The sequence below is a fragment of the Solanum dulcamara genome, chromosome 9, assembly GCF_947179165.1.
Source record: "Solanum dulcamara chromosome 9, daSolDulc1.2, whole genome shotgun sequence".
Classification (NCBI taxonomy): Eukaryota; Viridiplantae; Streptophyta; class Magnoliopsida; order Solanales; family Solanaceae; genus Solanum; species Solanum dulcamara.
In genome coordinates, this window is record NC_077245.1 from 1,663,278 (window position 1) to 1,689,072 (window position 25,795).

The 25,795-nt window shown below is 28.3% G+C and overlaps 1 protein-coding gene across 1 annotated transcript; it reads right to left on the minus strand.

The window, feature by feature from the left end:
- Window positions 1-200: 200 nt before the first annotated feature.
- Window positions 201-1,559, minus strand: LOC129903185 (auxin-responsive protein SAUR50-like). Its single transcript, XM_055978688.1, has 2 exons — window positions 845-1,559; window positions 201-434 (listed from the first exon to the last, which is right to left on the minus strand). Exon 1 carries the CDS (start codon window positions 1,455-1,457, stop codon window positions 1,008-1,010), a length of 450 nt encoding a protein of 149 aa, XP_055834663.1. The 5' UTR covers window positions 1,458-1,559; the 3' UTR covers window positions 201-434; window positions 845-1,007.
- Between the last annotated feature and the right edge of the window lie 24,236 nt (window positions 1,560-25,795).

Below are 25,795 nucleotides of genomic sequence, written 5' to 3' on the forward strand. Positions count from 1 at the left end.
ACTACTCAATTATTCCACACTATATAAAACAACAGAAACTCATACGTAGTACTCTGATTTAATTTATGTATCTTAATTTGATTTGACACAACTTTTTTAATTTTGTGATTTTAAATATGTAATATAAATTATGATATTTTTTTTCAAAACAAATTAATAAATAAATAAGATAATAAATAAATTAAAATGAAGATTTATATTTGATTAAATTTTCTCTATATGTTTCCAATCATCAATCAACAATAATCATGTTAAACATAAATAAAAATTTACATTAATTTGTCTGCTCCTCATGATGATTAGTGTCTCGATATTCTTGAATTTCACTCCGAGTCGAACCCGGGACGACTCAGTGGTAAAAAAAGTCTTGCCCACCATTTGCCATCTCCAATCACATTCTCCGGAGTAGACTCGACTCTTGACTCTTGAACCACCTACCTCCATTGTAAAAATTGTATATATATAAAAGGATTTAACTTGTTTTTTATTAATCATGTAAATAATTCTTACACTATCCATATAAATTTACATGTTACAACATTTTAACATGATCTTATTATTCAGGTTATTAGTTTCACAAAACATAAACAATTATTTACAATTAACACTATAAATAATCGTTCATGAAAAGTGACTTAATAACTAGAAAAATAAAGCAGGTTAATCAAATGTTATAACATGTTAATAATATACTAATAGTGCAACGATTTAATACACAATTAGTATATATACGAGTTAAATCCTATAAAGAAAAACTTTTAAACTTATCAGTAAATTTTATTTCTGATAAGCAAAGAATAATTTCCTCAATTAGTAAAAGAAAAAGGAAAACACATCAACAAACCGAGTCAAGCGATTTAACTATGCAGGCGAACTAACTCGGACGAGTCGAACCCGGATCAAAATCAGCAGCATCTTTTATTTTTTAGTTTTCTCTTCATATAAAGAAATTTCGGTCAATTAGTTTGGTATTGACTCTCGAAATTTCAATTGTATCATGTAATAATTTACCAAATGGAATTGTCGGAGATTCCATTCAAAAGAGGTCTAGAATCAGCCCAGAAATCGAGATTACTCCGAATACCAACATGACAATATCTCTGAAAATCCTCAAAATTGATAAAACATCCGACGTTATTCTTATCTGATTCGCAGCGAGCAAGGTAACAAAGTATCTCCTGGAACAATGCCTCGTCGCAGGGGATCGATAATGGTCCTGAATTTGAGAAACCATACTCTTCCTCAGCACGCGCTAGCAGTTTTTTAAACAATGGATGATTTAAATACGTCGTTCGCACCACGAATCTCTTGCATTCAGTACCCACAGTAACTGCCACGTGTCCGGAGGGTACATCGGAGGGAACACGGCCGCGAGCTGTCATCGCCGCCTTCTTCCTCCACCGCCGTAGCATTTGACGGAGTCTAACAATGTAACGGATTTTACTGCAAGCTGACATTTTCTCGAGAAAGTGTAAAGGAAAATAGGATGATTCTTTTTTTCTTTTTTTTTTGTCGTTTTAAGTGTAAGTGAGGGTCGTTTTGTTGTTGTTGTAGAACTAAATGAGCTTCCAGGATTTTCTGATTGGAGATGGCGCGGGTTTATATAAAAGTTTGCCTTAATTTATGACCCCTGATTATTAAAGTATTTACCAGATTTGCCACTATTTCTAATTTCGGTAATTTTACGACCTTTGCCACTACATTTTTGCAATTTGCAATTATGGGATTGAAAGTTTTCGAGGTTACTCAATTTCGGCGTTGAAGTTTCTCTATAAGGCAATTTTGACATTGATTTCTTTTAATATATATGTAAATTTTCAGGAGGCATATTTACAACATTGGGTCAAATTACGTAATGTCAATAACTGGCCCCATTTCCCAAAATACGTACCTTACATTGATCTTTTTCTTTTAATCGAAATCTTAATAGTTACGATTTTATTAACAAAATGAAAATTGACATATATAATACGCTTAATCACTTCTCGTAGATTTTGCACAAACCTATTGTATAAATTCAAAGTGAAATATGATTCATTCTCTTCGCTCTTCGGTTAGCTACACCGGCTTATAGATATCCATGTCCTTCATAGATCTAGGATACTTATGTCGTTTTAATTAGATTATTGTTATCAACGAAGAAGAAAGAAATGAGTGAAACGTCATTACATTATTAAAAATATTGAAATTATCTACGAACCTCATCGCTAATTTATCGATATTTGCTAGTATCTAACAAAATTTCGTGGTTAGTTTATCGCTAAATAGTATTAGTGATGGATTATATTATTTAGCTATTAAATTTATCCGTCGTTAAGCTCAATTTTTCGAGTAGTATTATAAGAAAAGGTATATAATTATACACATTATATATAAAAGAACCTTTTTAATCATAATACATATTCATCTGTTCATCAAATGTTGTGCTCGCACTAAACAAATAAAGTATTTTACGATAATTATATCATATTATATTAGGAGGTAATAATATAATATTTGTATTTATAATCAAAATTCTATATAAATGTTACTGAAAAATTTAGTGACTCTAAATGCAATGACATTGATTTAATTATTACTAAAAAAAATTGCGATAATAAATATTATTATTAAAAAAATCTATTGATACTAAATATTTCTTTTATTTTGTTTTTGTTGTAGTAACGTCAATTTTCAAATATAATCTTTATAACCATATATGATGAAAATGTCAGAGGTGATTTCACTAGGATTTTAGAGCCAAAGTTCACAATAATTTAAAAAAATTAAAAGCTCTCAACTAGTTGATAACTTGATATTATGTGGCTCTAATGCTTTAGTAATCTTTAATTATATATTATTTTTTGGTTGAAATGTTTTACGTAATCCAATGAAACATGCATATTCCTTAGCTTTCCAAGAAAATAAAAGGCATATGACGTGGCTACTTATCGACAACTAACTAAATAAAGAAAAATTAAGCACACACTAATCCTCTATGTTTTGTTCTCTTTTCATTTTCCAATCAGTATGGAGGATAGGAGTTTACTTTGAAATAAGTGTTCTTTTTTTCCGGTTTAATTTAGCCGTGTTTGAATTATTTGACTGTACATAACTGATAAGTATTAAACGTTGAAATATTTTGTTACGTTACACATAAATTGACAGTTACATATTTGAATCGAAGGATTTAAACTGATAACATACCATTGATACACTTGACAGAAAATGTTGATAAAGAATTTTTAAATCGAATCGTGAGGAAGTTAGGAGTTTTTATTTAAGAAGAGTATTCTGAGAATTACTCAATTTATTAGCACTAAAATCGTAAAAATGTAAAATTAAAAGTGTTACAAATCTAAAATGTTATAAATATGTTTGGGATAACCAGTTTACAATTTTTGATTAATCTTATCTTCTTATAAATTCATCCAAACAACCTCTTACTCTTTTCATGTCTCATTTTGTTTTTCTTCTTCGTTATTTGGTTTATCAAAGCTAATCTTCATTATAATTATATTTGGTATAACCACTCACAACTTTTGATTAATATTAACTTATAAATAAATTTGGCCAGCTTATAAAATCACCAAAACACACTCTTACTTATTTCACGACTAGATCATTTCTCCTTTTGTTTTTTTGCTTTGTTATTTGGTTTATCAAAGCTAATCAGTTCAAAACTTCATTTAAAATTAGGATCTTTAAAGTAAAGTTAGGAACATGTTGGAGCAAAAATTTGATTGTCACTTTATAATATGTAAACTACGCCACTCCATAAAATTGACAATGCACGATTAGCTAAGATGCAGATTCAAATTTTAAATAAATAAATATGGAGTTTAAGCGCACGCACTATTACTTGAAATAATTATATAAATATATTACGCTTCTAAATATTATTTTCTTATTTTATATATAATTCAAATCAAAGATAGTAAATCATCTGCTGAATCCACTTCATAAATCGTGTGAGTGAGCTAAGAAATTCCTCTTTGATTGAATTCAAATCTTTAATCGTGTCATACATTAAATAAATTAAATATTTATCAACATTAAATGTTTAAATCAAATTATTTTGATTTAGTATTATTAAGTAAATATAGATCCAGTTTAAATCAGTAATTAAGTTCAATAAAGGTGTGCCAATATACCAACTTAGTAATAGTTCAAAACAAAATTAATGACATTACAAAAAATGAGTAATTAGATTAATTAATTACAGTTGACATTTCCAGAATCAAGAAAACATAAAATTTCTAATTAGCAGGGTTGTTGCTCGAATCTTTTGGTACAGTACAAAACTGTTATCTTCCACTAAAACCAGCTATTATATGATCTTTTAGAAAATAAAAATTGCACTACCAATATCAACAACTAATTCATTTTTTTAATTAGGATTAATTTGGTAATTAGCGGGTTGATTAGAATCCTAAGGGAACTAAAAGACAGTAGAAAACAGACATAGTGGAGTTCGTGTGCTTTCCAAAGGCTTTTTCAACGTACGCACGAATTATCGACCTCCCACATGCTAGTTGAAAAGGAAAATGCTCATTCTTTTTTTAAAATAGACTAAAAAGGAAAGTAGATGTTCTTTTTAAAATGAAGTCTGTAATTGTTGCTTTTATTTTTATTATATGCACGAAATTTAAGGAAATACTAACCACTTAGTGTTCGATTTTCAATCAATGTGATCGCGTAAAAAAAAATAATCAAAAACTAAAAACTAGTTCGCGATTAGAGATTTATAATAATTTCTTTAAAAATGTAGGATCGTATATTTTATCACGCTCCCTCGCAGGATCAAAACTAAACATTTGGAGGCAACACACTACAAATACCTGGAATGTGCAAGGCTATGACTACTTTGATATCATGCATGAAAGAAAAAAATGGATATTAATATTAACTCGACTTTAAAAGTTAATTCGTGAAGTAATAAGAAGGCGTCAATACACGACATTATAACAATTTTTTTTGCACCTTATCTTCATACTCCAACATGTAAATGATGGTGTATATACTATATTGTTATTTGTTGATATGAAATTTAGAGTTAGTGTATTTAATGTTTATATTCACAATTTAATATTTATATTTTTATAATCCAAATAATGAACTGTAAACCTCCTGGTCACATGACAACAATTTTACTAGTTACTCTAACGCTCCCTTTCAGTAGTTTTGTAATTTGATCGACCTAGCAAAGTAGCTGTGCGGCAATTGGTTGTTGGAGATTAGACATATATATACTACAACATGTTCTTGTTCTACTTTAAATATCATAATTTTTACATTTTATTATTGAAAACAAATTGAAACAAAATTGAGAAACTTACATTTCGAAAAATGAATATAAATATTTTTGGAAGTTCTCCATATCTGACCATTACCCATGTGCAAGGATGGCCCATTTTTTCCCTTTATTTATTTCCTTAAGAAGTTTAAGCTAACTTCCAAAATATGTTTCTCTTAATCTATTATTATATCATAGCCCATCTATTCAAATTCTAAATATTACTTTTCAGCTCAAATCTGATTGGTTCCCTCACTGTGTTGATCTCCAATTTTCTTTTAGGTTATATGGACAAATTACCATATAATAATTATCCTTTATAGTAATATTTTTTTATGACAGTTCGGGCTGGAATGTGTACAATCATGTACTAAGAGTATAATCACAACGCCCCCATAGTCCATGGACATCATATCAGACAGAATAAGATTGAGTCTGATAACATGTAAATTTATGTTTTGAAGCCTAATTCATATTCAAAGGCTAATTTAAATAGAGGAGGATTATTTAGGGAGTCTAGGAATCTCATTTCGGCATTCGCCTGAACGGGAAAAGAATTTCCCTAAAACAAAAATAGGCGTGTGGGATCATTCCATTCATCAACTTTTTTTCATTTAGAAAGTAACGTTTTTAGTAGTCTATATGATAGCATTTATCTCTAACAATAAAAAATATTTGGATAGATAAATCGTTACGGAGAGGTTTCACCATATTTTTGATCCTCTGAACACAAAAACCCTAACATGTGGTATGTAGTTTGAGCATCCAAAAAATCGAAATTAATAATGCACAGGTCTTTTGATTAACTTTATAAGTAATGAATTTTGGTCAGAGATTTTTTGAATGTCTCAAAATAATTGGTACAAAATTGTAATAATAAAAAGTATCAAGAAGGGCTAGTAGGAAACCAATTATGGTCCAGCAAGCTTTAAAAAGGTACAAATTCATCCCCCCAGAAAGTCTTTAACTGCATAAATGCCCCCACTTGCTCTAATTTAAAAGGATCTCTCTTCATTTATCCAACAATTTTATTTATTATTCATTTATTTATCCAACAATGTTCAATGTTTTCTGCAAATATACCTCCAAACTAACAACAATATTTTCTTAATTTAAAATATATTTCCCCCCAACATGCACATATATTAATCCTTTCCAAAAAAATCAAACTGTGACTAGAATTAAAAGTTTATTGTTTTTGGCGTGAGACATAAATACTACACTTTTATGAATTATTGAGTGGTAGAGGCAAACATATTAAAGTGGATTTTGGGAATATATGTTAAGATATTGAAGGGTAATGCCAATTTGTTTGTAAATCATTTGGGGATCTCTGGTTTAAGTGCATGAATTTTGATTCATTTTTTCCCTTTGTGTGTTATAGATTACACTTTTGAATTTTTATGTTTGTGGATATTGTTCTTGATAAGTTTGCGACCAAATTAAGGACTACATCCCATATGAGTTATAATCACAAAAATAATAAATTATTTCTAATAGAGTTTTCCATATAGTAAACAATAGTAAAACTAAAGAGATCCAATTGGACAACTATTAAAAAGTTACTAAACTTTAAGCTCGGGATTACCAAATACTGAATTATCGAATTGGGTTTTTCATATCAATATTTGATTATCATAATATCAAATAAAATTTTAAAAATTCAGTATTTGATATCTATTTATAATTATTGAATTATTGAAATCGAACTTTAAAAATATCTAAGGAAATATCGAATGCCCACTCCTACGTATAGAGTTTACCATATATATGAGTAATATTTACAAGTGAGTTTGATTGATCTGTATTGATAAATTTATAATGTTAAAGTTTAAGAGTAGAGATCTAACCTGACCTCTATATACATGTCTTTTTTATAAAAGCTAATATATTAAATGTTGGCTAATTATGAACCTATCTTGTTAAAATATATTTTTCTTCAATACAAAATTACTAAATTATTATATTAAAATTTGATTTTTATCATATCAAAATTTATTTATTATATTAAATTTTGAACATTCATATTTAATATCTATATTTAATTATTGATTATTAAATTATCAAAATTAAAATTTTAAAATACTGAATCGAATACCAAACGCTCGCCTTTATAGTAGTCCACTATTTTAGTTGCTTGCTTACTAGAACAAAAAAAAAAGTGAAATATAAGTGGGATTCAAATAAATAAATTAAATAACGTGGGATCCAAATAAAAGGCTTTGCAGCTATTAATTGCTGGATAAAAAAATATCCAGATTGATGACATGGCAACAAAGAGACTACTGTTCATTACTTATTCGGCCCATTTTTCAAGAATACCGTTATCTCACGTAAGCTCCAGAAGCTGACATGGCACCTTGTTGGTAATCATCAACCTGACTCGCGGCAGAATTTTCATTAAAATGATTCAAAATAAATTTTTAAACTATAATAAAAGATTCAATATACAATATATAAACATAAGTATCGTATTTAATTTTAAATATATAATATATTTTTTTAATGAAAGAAATTCAGATGAATGCCAACCGTCACCATCTTGACTCCGTACCCCTTTCAAATGGGCAATAAACAATATTTGTGAATATAATAGTAGCCCAAGAAGGCATTTTGTCAGAATATTTTTTTCCTTTTGAGTTATAGAATGTCTAGGTTCGAAGAAGCTTAGTTGTATAACTGAGCAGAAGTCACGGGCCTCTCACGGACCTACACGGGCCCGTACTCAACGTTGTTGTATTTTAAAATTACAGTGAAAAAAGTAAAAAAAACTGTGGGCGTCATGTTGACCAGATTAGCCGTATTAGGCGCTTCCGTGATTAAACCACGCTCATTTTTTTGTACTTAACCCAGTACGGCGTCGCTTCACTATTTATATTAATTTGTTTAAGCTAATGATTCATAAAAGAGGCAGGACTAAAAATTGAACGAAGGAAGTAACTTTTGTTTAGAAAATTAAAAGTTGGAGGTAATTCTTATCTCATATTTTTCTTATCATATTATTAGATTCAAATGCATCCCAGTTCATGCTTTAAACATCTAGTTTTAAGCGTATGAGAGGGTGTTATGTTACCGTTTAGTGATTGCAACTTCTTTCTATCCGTCAAAAAATTACATTATTTAGCTCGGTAAAAATATTTTTTCATGTATATATATATACATATATTATATATTGACACTTCTTGGCTTCTACGCAATTTTATTTCTTTAAATTTTAACACCTCTTAATAGAAATTTTGGATCCACCACTACTAGTGATATAGAAAAATCTTATTTGCACTCGATGTTTTCATTAGATCAACAAGTATATAATTAAAATTTATTTTTTAAAAGTAAATTTTTTATTCACACTTTAATTTGCAACTCTTATTGTTAAATTATATGGTTTATTACATATAAAAATAAGGTGAGAACAAGTTTTCCTCGTAGCGTTATATACTTCAAATTTTTAAACCTTAGGTGATGTAAAAAAATTCCACACGAGTGTACTCCTCTCTTATTTCGAAAAGTCACTCAACTTTATTCAAAAATATTACAGTAATTTTTACTCTATGTGTTTTTCTAAAATTTTCTTGCTAGGAACTTTTTTTTCTTTCTTTTGGTAGTATAACAAAAAGGAAGTCGAAGGGAATAATACTCATATTGCGACCATTTTGGTCTTTCTAACCTCTATTAAATAAATTGAAAAAAATAAAATATGTATCGGGATAAGATTTAGTTGTATTTGCACATATTTTTTTTGTGAATGAAATTAAGAACTTTGAACTGTCAATTGTGCGTGTGCATGCCTTTTTATTATTGTTTTTTTCCCTATTTTGTTTTGGTGTTTGTCTTGAAAACCACAGCCTGTAAAAGTATTTGGTAAGTTAAGAGAATTTGGACCGTGGATAACACAAATGACAAATTTTACATTAAACGACGCTAATAGCATATTTAGTATCGTTTCACGATATGAAATTCGAAAAGAGAATAAAGTATATACATGTAGACATTATTCATAGTTCAGAAATAGAAAAAACTATTTTTAATATATCCTTGATTCAAGATAATGGAAGAAACAAAAGAAAATAATAAGAAATTGGTTTAAGTAATAATTAATAAGAAAATTAAAACAACATTAAAGTATAAATTGCATGGATACTTTGAGTGGTAGAGAGGTGACATTTGTCTATTTTTAACTTTAAACCCATTAACAAATGTTTTATGTTGGTTGTTTAATTTGTGCTTTCTTGAAGAATCTTTTTTTATCCTTTCGGCTGTTACGTTAATCATGTTGGATTAAGCCCGACAATCTCGGCTAATTAAACATGTTACACAATATTTTTTCTAATCACCAAGAAGTTGGCACCTCACCATGCGCATATATCTTATATTTCAAAGCAACTATAACAAAGTACACACATTTTTATCTTTCACTAAAGTTTTCTTTTTGTTCCACGCGCTATTTCATATCCGTATTGAAATTCGATTAAATTTAAATCGTGCATTATAGCATTTTTTTTTAGTTTGACACCTCCCCGCTAAATTTTTTTTATTCTCAAAAACTCAAATATGAGGAGAGAGATCTCAACCATCCTACTAGGCTACTACTAATATAGTTTAACTAGAGATATGTTTAATGCTTATACTAGTAGTTTACCTTTAATTGCCTCAAATCATTTTTATTGTGCAAGTACGTACATTTATATACGTCCGTATATAAAACTTAATAGTGGATCTGTTCGGTGAAAATTTAAATATTTACTCATTTAGATATGGTGTTCTTATCAAAATTATTTTTGAATTTTTTTTTAGTGAGTAGCCGTTTGTGTTTGGCTGATCAGCTTAAAAATAATTTTTTCATATTTAGAAGAATAATTTGTATTTTACCAAGATTTCACAAATGCTTTACAGGAAAACATACTTTTTCCAATTTTTGCTACTACTTAAAAATATTTATTTATTCCTAAAAACTTCTCTAATAGCTCAACTTCAAAAAAATAATATTTTTAAAAGAAATAATCAAACACTTTTACCTTTTCAGAAACTTTAAGGCTATTAAGCTTTATTTTCTCTATATATGAGTTGTGTTTCGATTTTCTACAACATCCAATTTTGGCGTATGCTTCAACGCACGATGGGGGCAATGACAGATGTCTGTTGTTACTAATTATAATAATTAAGCATTTTAATTAAGGTTTTAAGAAAAAAATTAGACACAAGATAAGATCACAATCCAAAATTATATATCTTGATGTTCTTTTGTAATTAAACAGGGTTCTGATCATCACATGGTTGTGTGATAAAAAAGACAAGCAAAATCTTTTGTTACATTATGAAAAACAAGCATGCATTGTTTGCAGATTAGTGAGTCCTACTAATGTTTTATGATTAATTTGTCCTAATTAAAGATGTTTATAAGCTACTAATTAATGGTGTGCAATGAATATAGCACCAAGTTATTATTGTTGGATTTGCAATTTTTGACTACAAGATTGTGTTTTCAGAAAAACCACATGCTTTTAGTTTGTTCTTAATAGATAATTAAGATTAGACAGAACTCATTTAATTTGGCTCAAATAAATCAGAGGATTTTTTTTTTGTCTCAAGATAATTTGGCTAATAATCATATATAGATCATAATTCTCAAGATTTTTTTAAAGATTCGTTTGTCCTCTTACAAAAATTTAACATCATTAAGAGTTTGTTTGGCCAAATTATTAAAAACTAGTAATTATTTTGAAAAATACTGAAGTAATTTGTGAGCGACTAATTAATCTGAAAAATGTGTTTTCGGTAAAAGGTAAGAAGTATTTGTTTGATTGATCATTTTTGAAATACTTTTTTTCCGAAAAAAACACGTATCAAGACAAATTTTACGATTAAGACTATTTTAAAATACCTATATAATAAAAGAATTTAATGTTATGAGTTGAAAAATATTAACTTGCATTTTTTATTTATTTATGGTGATGGTGGTGTACTGGTGTTATTCCAAAAAGTTATAGGAGAGATGGAAGAAAAAACAGTAGAAAAAAGGATAAGTAACTTGTATTTTAAAGTAGACGGATTGTTCCAAAGAGAAGAAAATAATGTATATTTAATTAAAAGGTACATATAATAAATTCACGAGGAATATGTTGATGGTAATAATAATGTTGTCTTAAAAATAATTTTCAATTTTGCTTTTTGAAAAAAGCTGAAATTAAATTGGTAACTTTTTCCCAACAACGATAAAATACGTTTTTTTACTAATGCTCAATAAACACTTTTTTATGGACAAACACCTCAAATCTCAATTCAAGTGATATATATATATATATAAAGATGTTATATAATCAAGCAATTATATTTATCTAATTCCTTTTCTTTTTTCTGACTTCAAAAGTTCCTACTCTATTTCACACATAGACATACTCAAAATTTAAAGTTAGTGAGTGCAGAATGAACGTATTAATATTTTCCTTTAAATATTTGGATTTGACGACATGCAATAAAGTTGCCTCTTCATGAAATTATATAATCTTATCGTCATTACTTTTCTTAATTGTATTCTAATCCATAGAACTGCTCAATTTTAAAGCTATTTTGTCGTCAACTAACGACTTAATTAAAATATGATTAACTTTAATTAATTTAATAATCATGTAGTTTGTTTGCATGTTTAAGATGCTCTTGGGGTGCACATGTACTTCAGTTTACGTACTAAGAAGACTCCTAACTTGTCTTTAAAATTAGATCTAAAGCCAAAATATTTATTAATTTTTTAAAATAATCTTTAAAGTAATGATTCATGAAGGTGTATTAGAATTTTAATTTGTTTGTCTAAATCCAAAAAAGAGAGAAACAAAAGTATTTGTAAATGTTAATGAAATTGATTTCACAGCTGTGTGATGGACTATATATATGTGCTTTGTTAATGATTAGATGTGTAAAGAATATATTGACAACTTCTTTAATAATATGTGCATATTTTTGTTGTTTTTAGTCGAGCAAATTCAAATTCAGGAATTTACATATATATAATCGGTTTATCTTTTGTGCATTGCTTTTTTTTTTGGTATATTAACAATGTAAATTATATTTATACAATCAAATCATTTGAAAGATAATAGTAAGTAATTAACTCTACTTAATACCATTAATTTGGAATATAGAATAAATGGTAGATAATCTGCTATAACATGTTAAGTTATACTGATGGGCAGAAAAATTACTACACTATCAATAACTTAAATGATTATTTTATACACTCTATGATAAACGTAGTTATGCATTATTACCTTTTTCAATGAGTCTTAATAAGGATGTCCTTGACAACAAAATTATTTTTACGTAATAACATACTTAAAACTACTGTCTTTAATTTACAACAAATATGCGAAATTTGCACTTAATCTATCTATACTATACTAAAAGCATGAAGACTCTTAAAATATTGATTGAATTTTTTGAGTGTATTTTATATTTATCTATTTAGATCACTTACTTTTTAATAATGTGATTTTAATTTATGTTATAGTGCATTTATTGTATAATTCATGAACTTTAAGAGTGCTAATTGTGGCAAGCGATGATACAACCAAAGATGTAACAAATCTTCAATGTCTTTGTTTTATGTGTGCTTTGTGGTATTTTGAAATTTTATCTTTAATTTTGTTTAAATTGGTTTATATTTTCTAATTGCCATAGTTTATATTTGCTAGCTTGTGACCTTATCCAGAAGAATGTGGTGAGACTGAAAATTTCAAGTCAGATTCGTAATTTCATAAAACACTAATTATTGAGGTATAACTTTAATCGATTTAATTTTACTATTATTTTATTGTGTTGTTTTTTTCGAAAGTTGGTCTACATAAATCTATGCATTGTAGTTAGACATTAGTCATGAATGTTTCTTTTGTTTTGTTTAAAATTATGATATCACTGTTATAATAATGCTGTATACTATTACATTATTTGAAGTTCTTTTTTATTTTATAACAAGGCTGAAAATATTAGTAGGATATATTTATATATTATGATCTTTATAAATTATTTAGACGATTTTTTGCACGGTCATTTTAATTGTCATTTAATTATTATCTTAATATTTAAAATTTTTACTTGATATTATATAAGAAATCATAATATTTAACTGTTCTAAATTAATTAAAATTTTACTTCGTATAAAAAATATTGGTCTACCTTAAACATCGTATTTGTAAGATGTAAATTACATGAAAAGTCCATCCAAAAGGATGTACGCTTCTTAAGGCTTGAGGTTAATTCGTCCACTAGGTATATAGAATCACTCCTCTTTGTTTCTTTTTATTTTTTTATTTTTTCATTTAATTTTTGCTCATTGTTACGTTGGTATGATTTTCTATCTAATTTGAACGTAGAACAGGTTAATTGTCCTTTAAACTATTATCTTAATATTTAGGACTATAAGTTAATTGAAGGTATAATTAGTAATAAATCTTTATTTATTTGTAATAGGTAAGAACTCATAATACCAAGCACTTAAAAATTTTCTATCTACTTGTGCATATTAATTGTCCTTTAAACTATTATCTTAATATTTAGGACTATAAGTTAATTGAAGGTATAATTAGTAATAAGTCTTTATTTATTTGTAATAGGTAAGAACTCATAATACCAAGCACTTAAAAATTGACCAAAATTTTATTTTTAATTATTTTTCCTTATTTGTATTATATTAAAGGTCCTAATATTTAAGACTTTAAAATCAATATTTTTACCTTATATAGATCTTACTTAATAAATGTTAAATAAAATAACAAATAAAAGAATTAAAAATACTTTAAAAAGTGGTTCACATTTTTTAAAATGACTTTTGAACCTTCATATATGAAAACGTTTCCCTAAAGAACCATGAACATTATTTAAATTATTATAATTATTTGACATCTCACTAGTTATTTATATCATTTAAATAGATATGACAGTTATTTTAATGTACTATTTTTAAATATTTTTATTTTCATATGTAGTTTTATTGATTAACACGAGCCACACACGAAAATACGTACGATAAACTATTGTGTTGTTAGCCTCTTGGTAGATGACTTTTAATTTTCTTCTACCGCAACTTTCAAGTTGTCATCTTCTGTTTTATCATAATTCTTTCTGTCATTGTTAATTTGTTACAAATAGTTGTATTATTATTATGCTCATATATAATGTAGAATTATTTTTTAGAGTGTGTTTCGTGCAAAAAATAACAATATAATTTTGATTTTTGATATCAATGGCAAAATTTTATTCACTACATTTAATTTTGCTCCTTAATTATTAGTTTGATAGTGAGTTATCATGATTTTTTTTTAATCTTAAATAGTTTACATATATTTTTAAAAGTTCTGTACTTAATAATATAACATACATTCAATAACTTATCTTTTTTTATACATTTATTATTAATTAACGTGATACACACGTACAAAGCACGTACACTAAACTAGTTATTCCATAATTCTGTCCACTAAACCAAAAGATTTATTTGGTTGTTTTACATGTTTTCGTTACCCAAATATACATACATTATATTAATTTCTGCCCTACAACTTTGACTTTACGAGTAATCAAACATTATTTGTGGTAGTATGATTAAGATTCTTTTATCATTAATTAAGAAATTTTTTATTCGAGCCATGAAAATTAAAAAATTCTGTTGAAAATTGAAATGTCGCCCCAAAAATGCATGCATGAAATAGTGTTGCTAATATATAAGTGTAATGACCCGTTAGGTCATTTTGAGAACGAGTCCTCCTCCTTTCATACGAGATCCTTTCCGTAAAATTTTAATGGGTTATTTGGATTATTCAGTAAATTTGGTTAATTAGTTGAGAAATAATTTTAGAGAATTAATTTAATTAATGGGCTAAAGTGTTAATTTATTTAATACCTTATACCACTTTTCTTATATTTATTAAAATAGGTGAGTAGGATTTGTAAAATTTAATACATAATTAGTTTGGAAAAGAAAAAAAAATAAGAATTATATATATATAAAAAATCTGATGGCCTAATGCCATCAGATGAAACGAAACAAGAGAACAGCGACGCCGATGAAAAGAAAAAAAAACTGGAAAAAACAAATACGGAGGAAGAAAGAAAAGAAAGGGGAAAAGAAAAATAAAGGAGAAGAGAAAAATAGGGATTTTCATTCCAAAGTATCAAGGTAATTATTCTCATCCTTTCCATTAAATTTTTATGCGATTATGAACATATTTTTAGGGTATATTGGTGGAGAAACAATGCTGAAATAAGAAAATATGACCCTAGGGTTCTTCACATAAAATCTTGATTTGGGGGTCGAATAACGATCCGTTTTAGCTGAAATTTGACATGTGAGTTTATTTTATCATGAGTGAACATAATCGGAAAGAAAATTTCAGATTTGACTTCAATGACATAGAATGAGTTAGTTCCTGAATTTTGATATATTAAAATAGATAATTAAATATTAGGTATATTATATATTATGAATTACATTAAATTTATAATATTGGGGAAATTATAACCTAACCCTAGGCTTAAAAATTTGGAAATATGAGAGTTGATATGTTATTTGACGTCAATATTAAGAACTTGATTATAGATTTGGATAGGTTTTGGGTCTAGGCTAGACATATAATAATATGGGTGTTGTTAGTTTCAAAATCTTATTGTGGTTATTTATTTGACTAGATTACATTGATTTGGAGACCCAACGAAAAGGGAAGGCTCAAGTACCCGTGTAATTGCTTGATTAATTAAGGCAAGTGAATTTCTAAACCTCAGTTTAAGCTTATAGATGCTTGTATTTCCGTGTCATATATACTAGGAAGTAATGAGAATTGGACTGGATTATTGACTGTATGATTGACCTTAAAAAATGGAGATGAGGGGTATAAAATGGTGATCTAATGACATGTATTGGTGGAATTGATATATTGTGATTTTGGGCATCTGAAATGACTATGTTGATGTGAGATAGGAAAAATTATTGTTGTTGTCATGTTATTATCGTGAATTATATGAACATGAATTGATTGCATTGGTTCTGACATATTGTGTTGAGACTGAAAATGATATGAAACAAAAGGGGTCGGGCCACACGCTCCGTGGCAGGTATATGAAACAAAGGGGTCGGGCCACACGCTCCGTGGCAAGTATTATGAAATAAAGGGGTCGGGCCACACGCTCTGTGGCAAGATATATATGTTGAGGGGACGGGCCACACGTTCCGTGGCAGGTTACATGGACAGAAATGTCCCCCATGGGTTCCGGACTGTGATTCAGCGGATGTGTACCGATAGGACAGACATGCATCATTTCATTGCATTGCATTGCACCTTTCTGACATTTGTGAATTTGTGTTTACCCCTATATTGCTCTGTGTATGTTGAACTTGACTTGGTATGATTCATTGATGAGAATTTGTGGACTGTATTACTGTTGTTATCGCACAAGTGTAGAGTTAGGCTGATTTTATGCAGGTTGTAGTTAAGGAGGTTCGGTTGGGAGGACAGGAGTACTTGTATCTATTAAGCTTTGCTTAGTTTTAGTTATCCACTTGCTGAGTACCGTGTTGTTTGGTACTCACCCCTTGCTTCCACACTTGTGTAGGTTGTGAGGCCGGACTTGTTTGATCTCCTAGTGTTTCCACCACATCTGAGGCTATCATTTCGAGTGTTGAGGTAGCTGTTGCATCCATCTAGCGGACACCTCTTACTCTTTTATTATGTTTTAGTCCTACTCTAGTGACAAAGACATTGTGACTGTATTTTCTTTCGTACTTCGGTAATTTATTAGTGGCTTGTATACGTGACAACTAGTCTTGGAGGATTTTGGAGATTATTTATTTGTTTTTGACTAATTTAAACCTTATTTTATCTCAATTACTTCCGCATTTATTTTTCGTTGAGTTTTAGGCTGACTTGTCTCGGTGGGTTGAGATGAGTGCCATCACACCCGAATTTGGGTCGTAACAATAAGACTCCAAGTTATATGAAAAAATAAATGTTATAACTTATATATAATCCAATTATTAGTTATATATATTGATTCAATTATGAACAGGAAATGGAATATAGGTGCACCAGATTTTATCAATATATATCCCACCATCAATCACGAACAAAATATACATATTTCATATGTATTTACCTAATTGCCTTACAAACCGTACGACCCAAAATTCCAGTTATAATATATAGTATTTATATATATAGAATTGAAAAACAGCTAAGGTGATGTATACAAAAACAAATTAATTAAGTTAGTGCAAGGATGTGTTGTAAAATTCCAACTAAAAAGGGTTTGAAGTCAGTACAGATAGTGTTGCACTAACACGTACGTACCCATCATTCTCCTACTCCTTTTTCCAAACATTAACAAATTCCTTACGTAATAAACCTATATATATATATATATACTCGATTTTATTCTTCTCTTTCTGGTTTTACTGTATCCTTCGATCAAATAAACCAAGCTCGTATGCATATGCAAATTCATCTTTGATGATGCATACATTTTTGTACACGCAATCAAGTTATGTACTATTTTTTTAATTAAGCTTTATAAGATAATCTGTAAAATAGTATCAATGATATGTTATACAATACTTAGTCTATTTTTATAAACAGAGTGAAAATAATATATTTAATCTTACTTCTATTTTATAAATAGTAAAATTGTTTTCACATCACGCTTCAAATAAAAATCGATAGCATGTTATAGATAGTTAAGTTGATTGAACAGATCATGGTTAACCAATTAATTGTACTATCAAGTATAATATAAATTTAAATATTTTTAATATTATATATAGCGACAAATTTGATCCTTTTTCCCGAAAAGAGTCCCAAGAGATTGATATTTTTCTTTAAATTAATTTAGTGTAGTACCATATTATGATATAATTTAAAGCCGAAAGCTTTGAAAAAGCCTGTAAACATGCTTTATAAAGAGGCCACGTCGAGAGCCCCTAATAATTTTGGACGGTCAGATGAGAATCTATCTTCTATATCTATAGGCTAATAAAGCCTGCTGCCTCATGATCAAATATATAGTTGTAGCCAACTGATGTGTGTGTGTGTGTTTTTTTTTTTTTTTTTTGGGGGGGGGGGGGATGTAAGTGTATATACACACGCTTCTAAATATATAAAATGAGTACGCATAATTGTTTTTGTTAATTATTCTTGATGTGTATGACCTTATAATTTCTTTGTAGCTATAAAGATTAGAGAATGACTATAATGTCTAAGTATCAACTATATATCGAATGATCTCATATTCATATAACATTAATACCAAATAAATATATATATTTTTTAAATCGTGGCTTATTCTATTTAACAATATATAAATCAGCAATAACTCCTATTAACTATGAATTACCGACAAATTTCGTGTCTAATTCTTGTTTTTTAGTATGTTGAAGTGTTCCTTGTTGTAAGGGTAAGGGCACCTTGTGCGTTAATGAAAAATCATGCCCTCTATTTGAAGTTATTAGCTGGATATATATATGATATGTCAAATGAAATATGAGATTAATTCACATGATGTACGTAACAGTATATTTCGATTTTTGAGAGGCCACACGATGCAAATTGTCAATTAGTATTATCTTAGCTTATCTTTCATCAAATAATCCTCCCTGTTTTGCACATTGGAATGTAAAACCAGGCTTCAATATCATTGTCATTTTGATGTAACATCTAATGTTATTTATTTGTCCACTTTCAGCAACATGCCAAATATTATTGAAGCTTCTACAACACATAAATATTACTATTACTCAGCTTTTTTCAAACATGTATGTATTATATTATACTATTAGATTGGGTTTGTGTAAACACTTAAGTTGCTTGTTCCCAAGAAAAATAATAATATTGAGTTCCCATTTACGTGATATTTGCTCTATGTATCCATATTTATGCGCAGCTAGCCCACAACATTCATTTGCGCACACGCCCCTTACCATACTTTTTTGTTTGTTCTTCAAGTCTTGTCGAGGATTTTTTCTGCAAGAAATCTGTGATTTGAACCAGACTGATCAACTTAAGGATAAATTAGAGGCCAAAATCTAATTTGAGTCATACAAGTTCGAGATGAAATTCTATCTCAAATTATCGTTCATTTGATTTACTGGGTTCGAAATTAGTTATTTGTACTAGTTTGAAAAAAATTCACACACACATATATATATGATTTGGAGAATAAATATTGAATTTGAATGAATCAGTGGGTAATTATACACTGCCTAGATCCGCCCCTCCATGGAATCTATCTAAATTTTGAATATCTCAAATATTAGTAAGTACCTAAAAAGTTAATTATTCTACACAATACGTATTTTTAAACCATCTTTGTATGGGGATAAATTTGAGCTTGGCAAACAAACGAATGAAATTATAACACGTAGCTGAGTCCGGAATCGGAGAGACGAAGGTCATTCTTTTCTCGATTTAGAGATGTCGTAAGGTCTTTTGTATTTTCCTTTTTCTTTTTGAGCATTCCACATAATTTATTGAGTAAGAGTAAAGATGAAAATAAATATTTAATTATATCTTAATTTTCTGAAAACAACTATTTTGATAAGATAAGTTATTTTTAGTTAGTACGATAATCAAATTAGACCATAGGAAGCATAAATGATTAAATTCAAATTTTATTTCTTGTCTCTAAAGATTTACCCTTTTACTTTTGTGTCCACTTTTTGTTTTTGGAAAGAGGAAAAGGTGCATGCGATAAATTAAATGGAGTAATACAGTTAGTAGTTAACAATATAAAAAAGGCCTTAAGAGACTAATTGACGTGATTAAGGGACATAATGATGCAACTAGACGACCTTTAATTTATTATGACACTAGTGATCATTAAATTCTTTACTAACCAACATGCTTGGTAGGTTGGATGTTGAGACTTTAATTAGTCTCAAACTTCAATCATTTTTAATATTTCTAATTCATTTAAAGGGATTCAAATGATTGAAAATGATTGATCGATTCACCAAATATATATAGTTTCCTTTGAAGATAGAATATTTTATAATAATGGCTAATTATCATAATATAGAGCAAAAGTATTTTCACTAATATAGAAACAATTGATTTAATGAAGTTAATTATTTAATATAAATAAATATAGAGCAAACATCTTCCTATCGTAACACAATATGAGTAAATATTACATTTTTAATTGGTTGACGATCTCCATTATCGAGTGATAAGTCAAGAGTTTAAGTCGCGCTGAAGAATAAATAAAAAACTATTAATTCTCGTGAGTGGGATGAGGGAAATAAAATGAAATTCATTAACCTAGACATAGTGAGTTACATTTCATTAATAAGTACATTGTTAAGATAGTAACATGAAGTGTCACATTTTGTTATTTATATTTCTTGGCAATTTTCTCCATTGTTTTCGGTGTGGTTGCTTCACTCTCATATTTACTTTGCATATATGATTCTTGAGATGCTATATCTTGAATTGAGAGTCACCAGAAATATTTTCTTACTTTCTCAAAATAGAGAATATCGTGAGATTACACTGATATGTTGTTGTTATTAGTGTTTAAATGACATAACAAAATTGATTTATTTTATACCACCAAATATAATATTCCTCACTGACTATTCCTAAATTAGAAACTATGGATTCAACTAATGAAATCATACTCCTGATTGTATATAGAGCTAAAAATATATATATAAATTGCAAAAACCAAAGCTACCATTTATTGTCACAACATTAATAATTACCAAAAAAATCATTTGCAGATCACATATATGGAAGATATTAATCTATTTTCAGATTATTATTTTCTTAACCAAAACCTTATTATAAAATTGAAAAATGCCATAATTCACATATCTGCAAAGATCTTAAAGATCTGTGGTTTATTACATGGTGTCAGAACTAACAAGTGTGGTGTGGTGTGGGTCAAAAATTCTCAAACTTTTAAACTAAATAAACCAAACAAAGATTCGAAAAGTGGCTTAACTACTAGTCTAGAAATTAATAATACAAGTTCTTATGATTACCCACTAATTAAAAAAGATAAAAAAAAATCAAATACTACTTGTTAAATTAATTAATTAAAGCTATGAAGAAATAGAAAGATATGGGCTATTTTGATTCTCTGATCATTAAGAGAGAGAAAAATAAAAAAGAGCATGGAAGCATGTTAGGAGTCCGTATTAAACGGGAATTCTTATTATTTTTAAATTTATTTATTAATTTTTATTTTTTCTGATTCTATTAAAAACGAAGAAGGGCCTAAAATACCTTTAAACTATTGAAATTGGTACAAAAATATCCTTCATTAACCTATTGGCCACGAAATGCCCTTGGAGTTAACCTTTGTGGCATTTTTATGCCCTTATCACAAACGTCCCTGTTAGTTAAATTAATTAGCATTTTCGTTTAACACGTGGCATGATTTGATTCGTTAGAAATTTAATTAACTAAAACTAATTTAACCCAATCCAAATCCAACCCAAAAAAACACCGGACCCAACTAAAAATCCAATTATTCCAAAATGATTTCCCCATCTTCAATCTTCATCTCTTTCGTCATCTTTAGTTCGCTCGGCATATGTGTTGGCATTTTTCCAGCTTTTTATGTTGTTTAGGATGGTTTTAATTTTATGTCGGTATTTGTGCTGAGTTGATTTTCCCATTAATGACTCAATATGAGCTTCTTCATAATGTGTATGGCAATTTACGAAATTTCCATGAGTTAAAAGTAAATGGGTGTGTTGAGTATGAGACAATTGAGCATGTCTTACCTTGGTGTCAAATTATGGCTCAGAGTGTAGGACTCATTTTTTTCCTTTTGAATTGCCAACTAAAGAGATGAAGATGATGAAATATCTAAATGGTTTTTTTTTCCCCCTTTAGAATAATTGGATTTTAAATTGGGTTGGTGTTTTTTTGGATGGATTTGGCTCTGTATTGAGTTAAATTAGTTTTGGTTAATTAATTTTTCTAACGAATCAAATCGTGCCACGTGTTTAATGAAAATGCTAATTAATTTAACTAACAAGGATATTTGTGCTAAAGAGCATAAAAGGGCTACAAAGATTAATTTCAAGGGTATTTCGTGGCCAATAGGTTAACGAGGGGTATTTTTGTATTAATTTCAATAGTTTAAGGATATTTTAAGCGCTTTTCCGTATTAAAAAAAAATCAACCTCTCATATGGGAGAAAGATGCACCATTTACCAAACCTCAAAAAATAAAATGTAGTACATGAGATACGTAATCTGATTATAAGATTTGGACAATCCTCACTCCTTTAAACTAGCTTTTCAATGTGAATTATGTCAAAAACTTGATTTTACATTAAGCAAATAGAAGAAAACTCCTAAGATTTTACGTATCTGTTGAAATATAGATCCCTATCTTATATGATCTTCATTGATCACTATGTCATACTTTTTATAATGTGACTACTAGTGTGGCGAAATTGGATAGAGGAAAGGGGTTCAATTAAATTATCTTTGTTGAAAAACTACATATATTGCACAAGTTGGTTAAAAATTTAAATTTATGTATTAAAACATAAATTGTTGAAATTCTTTACATACGAATACGAAAGAATTTTTGTATAGTGACAAAAAGGTGTTTTAATTCCGAATTACAAATCTAAACTTGAATTTCTCCATAAAAATTTGTAAATCCAATGAGAGCGACTCATGCATGCTATCATTTATTATTTTAAGCAGTAGAGTATTATTTTGCTTTTTGAGCTTTAATTTTCATCTGGATTTTGTGGATGGTCCCATTATAAACATTAAATATTTTGGGGGCCCATTAAGGAATATGGGGGTGTTCTTTGAAAGAAATCCTATAACCAATTGATAGTTTGATTGATTGATTTCCCTATGAAATTTGTTTGTTTCTATTTTCATTTCTCTTACTCTCCACTAATCATTATGTACTTATACTTAAATGCAATGTACTTGCATCCACCAAAATAACATGATCTTACAAAGAGATTTTTGAGTAAATTAGAAGCAAAAGTTTTAGAATTACCCAAAAATTATTCAAACTTCAATTATATGTACATGAACGTTAAATAACAATAATTAAATTTGACCAAATAAGATTGTAGTTCAGGCAATAAATAAAAGAATTTTAGTTAAATATGCGTCTAAAAGTTGAGGCAAAAATAATGAAATCAATCCATATATATTTGAACTTTAATCGTATAAAGTTCCAAAGTGAATAGATTGACAAATTTTCACACAATACGAATATGGGTTCAATGGTTGTCCCAAAATCGAGCATCTTAAATCCAACTTTTACATTTATGTTAAGTGAAAAATTCACAAATAACTATTATAAAAATCTTAATAGGCCGAAATAACTACAGTTTAGGTAATTACATTTCGTAATTATAACTATAGCAAGTGTTTATTTAATTCGCATAACCTTTGTATAATCCGTTGCTAATATACATATCCGTCTAAATAATTCACTGACAATATACAAATGGGGTAAGTATATACAAATTCTAAATATATACATCTTAGGAGTTTTTCAGAACTTATACAAATCAAATGTATCAATATTATAATTATGTACATGCTAGGGGTAAGCATATACAAGATTTTGAATTTATTCAATTAGGAAATTCTGAATTTGTACAAATAAATTAAAGAATTTATACAATTGAGAGCTTAATTATACAAATCCTGGATAGCTATAGCTATGTATATTAATTACTAAAAAAGATTTACCGCGAGTGGGAATTAACTTATATTATAGCTATGTATATTAATTAATTAGTATATGTTTGCTAATTCGTGTCATCTTCCCTTTATGTTAAAGGCACGAAAACCAACATTTTTGAGATTTTCTTCCAATATATGCAGGTCTTGCCAAGCAAAATGAGAAACGTGTACAAATAAGACATGGGCCACCTAAAACAAGAGAGTACTATACTAAATGAATATGACTTCTTGGGCCATTCAGCACCCAACGGGCCTGGGGAAAATATAGGCCCAACAATTTGTGGAATAAAAAAAAAAGGAAACTTACATAAATATACAATATTAAGAAAATATTTACCATCTATAGCAATAAAAAAAATAATTCACTGAACACTTATAATACATTTATAATACAGTTTTAATACATATTGCAGAGAACTATTTATAAAACATATATAATACAAGTTTTATAAATAGATAATACATTTATCACATACTTTAATAGATTTATAATACATTATGTCAATTTCTTACTACACAAACATAATATATATTTTAAAACACTTATAATGCATTTATATTGTATGCATAATTCACTTTTAATACAAGTGTAGATTTATCATAATATTGCTATGTATTGCTATAAATTGTAATAAATAAAAAATATCGCTAAAATCAGTAATTAATTTTTAAAAAACACTTAATTAAGTAATTTTTTCTAAAAAAAAAAAGAGAAAGCCCGTAAGTATCCACGACTATTTCTAGTACAGATCAGGCCTCTTCCAATAAGCCGTAAAACGTCACAACTATTCCTAAGCCCTTGTAGGAATTGATCTTGATATTTTGTCCTCCATACGAAAACTCTTACAAAAATAACCTTATTCATTTAATGAAGTTATTAGTCATCTATGATCTTGCTGGAAAACACTGGAATTACCAACATCATTGAGTCTTCATCACCCCCCCTCCCCCCATCCTCCCTTTTTTTTCAACCTTTATTCTATGACCATATTGTAGCTTATTGATATGTCATAAGGTTTTTGGTGCAGTCAAAAAAAACAAAAAATAGTACTCCCTCTTCTCATGTTTGTTGATCACTATACTAAAAAATAGTTGTCACATATTAGTTGTTCAGCTTATTAAATCAAGAAAGTATTAATTAATTTTTTTCTATATTATTCTTGCAATTAATTCTTTTTTAAAGTGTTCGCATTTATTTGTAAAGCTCCCAAGAAATTTTTAAAGGGGTGAATTAGTAAAATTATCTTCTTATTTATAATTTTCTTAAATACTGTGTAAAATGAAAAGTGATCAATTAATATGAGACAGATGGAGAATTAATTGAGAACTCAATAAATTGTTTGCATGGGAAACTTAATAAATTATCATACAATTTCAAATTGAATCATTAAAATGAGGTCCTAACTCCTATGTAATAACGATGAAAAGATAGTGCTATTACAACGAAATTGCATAAACTACGTACACTTATGTTATGCCTTCTAATTTATTTTTTTTACTTTCTTCTCTTAATTCATTATCAGATTCGTCTATTATGCGCCCATTGTTTAAAGGTTTGTCATCCCCCAGACCCCACGTTGTGGGATTTCATTGGATTGTTGTTGTTGTTGTTTAAAAGCTTGTCATTGTAGTCTAGAAGTTTGTCAATCTTTTTTTGTGACTTGCCCTCATATACCCGTTCTTTGTCATTAGCGTCACATTTTCTTAGGGTCTCAACAAGCTTGTTGAAGTTTGCTCTCCACTGTTCGCTTTGGCCCAACAGACCTTACAAATTTGTCTATTGGGCTCGATGATAACGTAGTTTAATG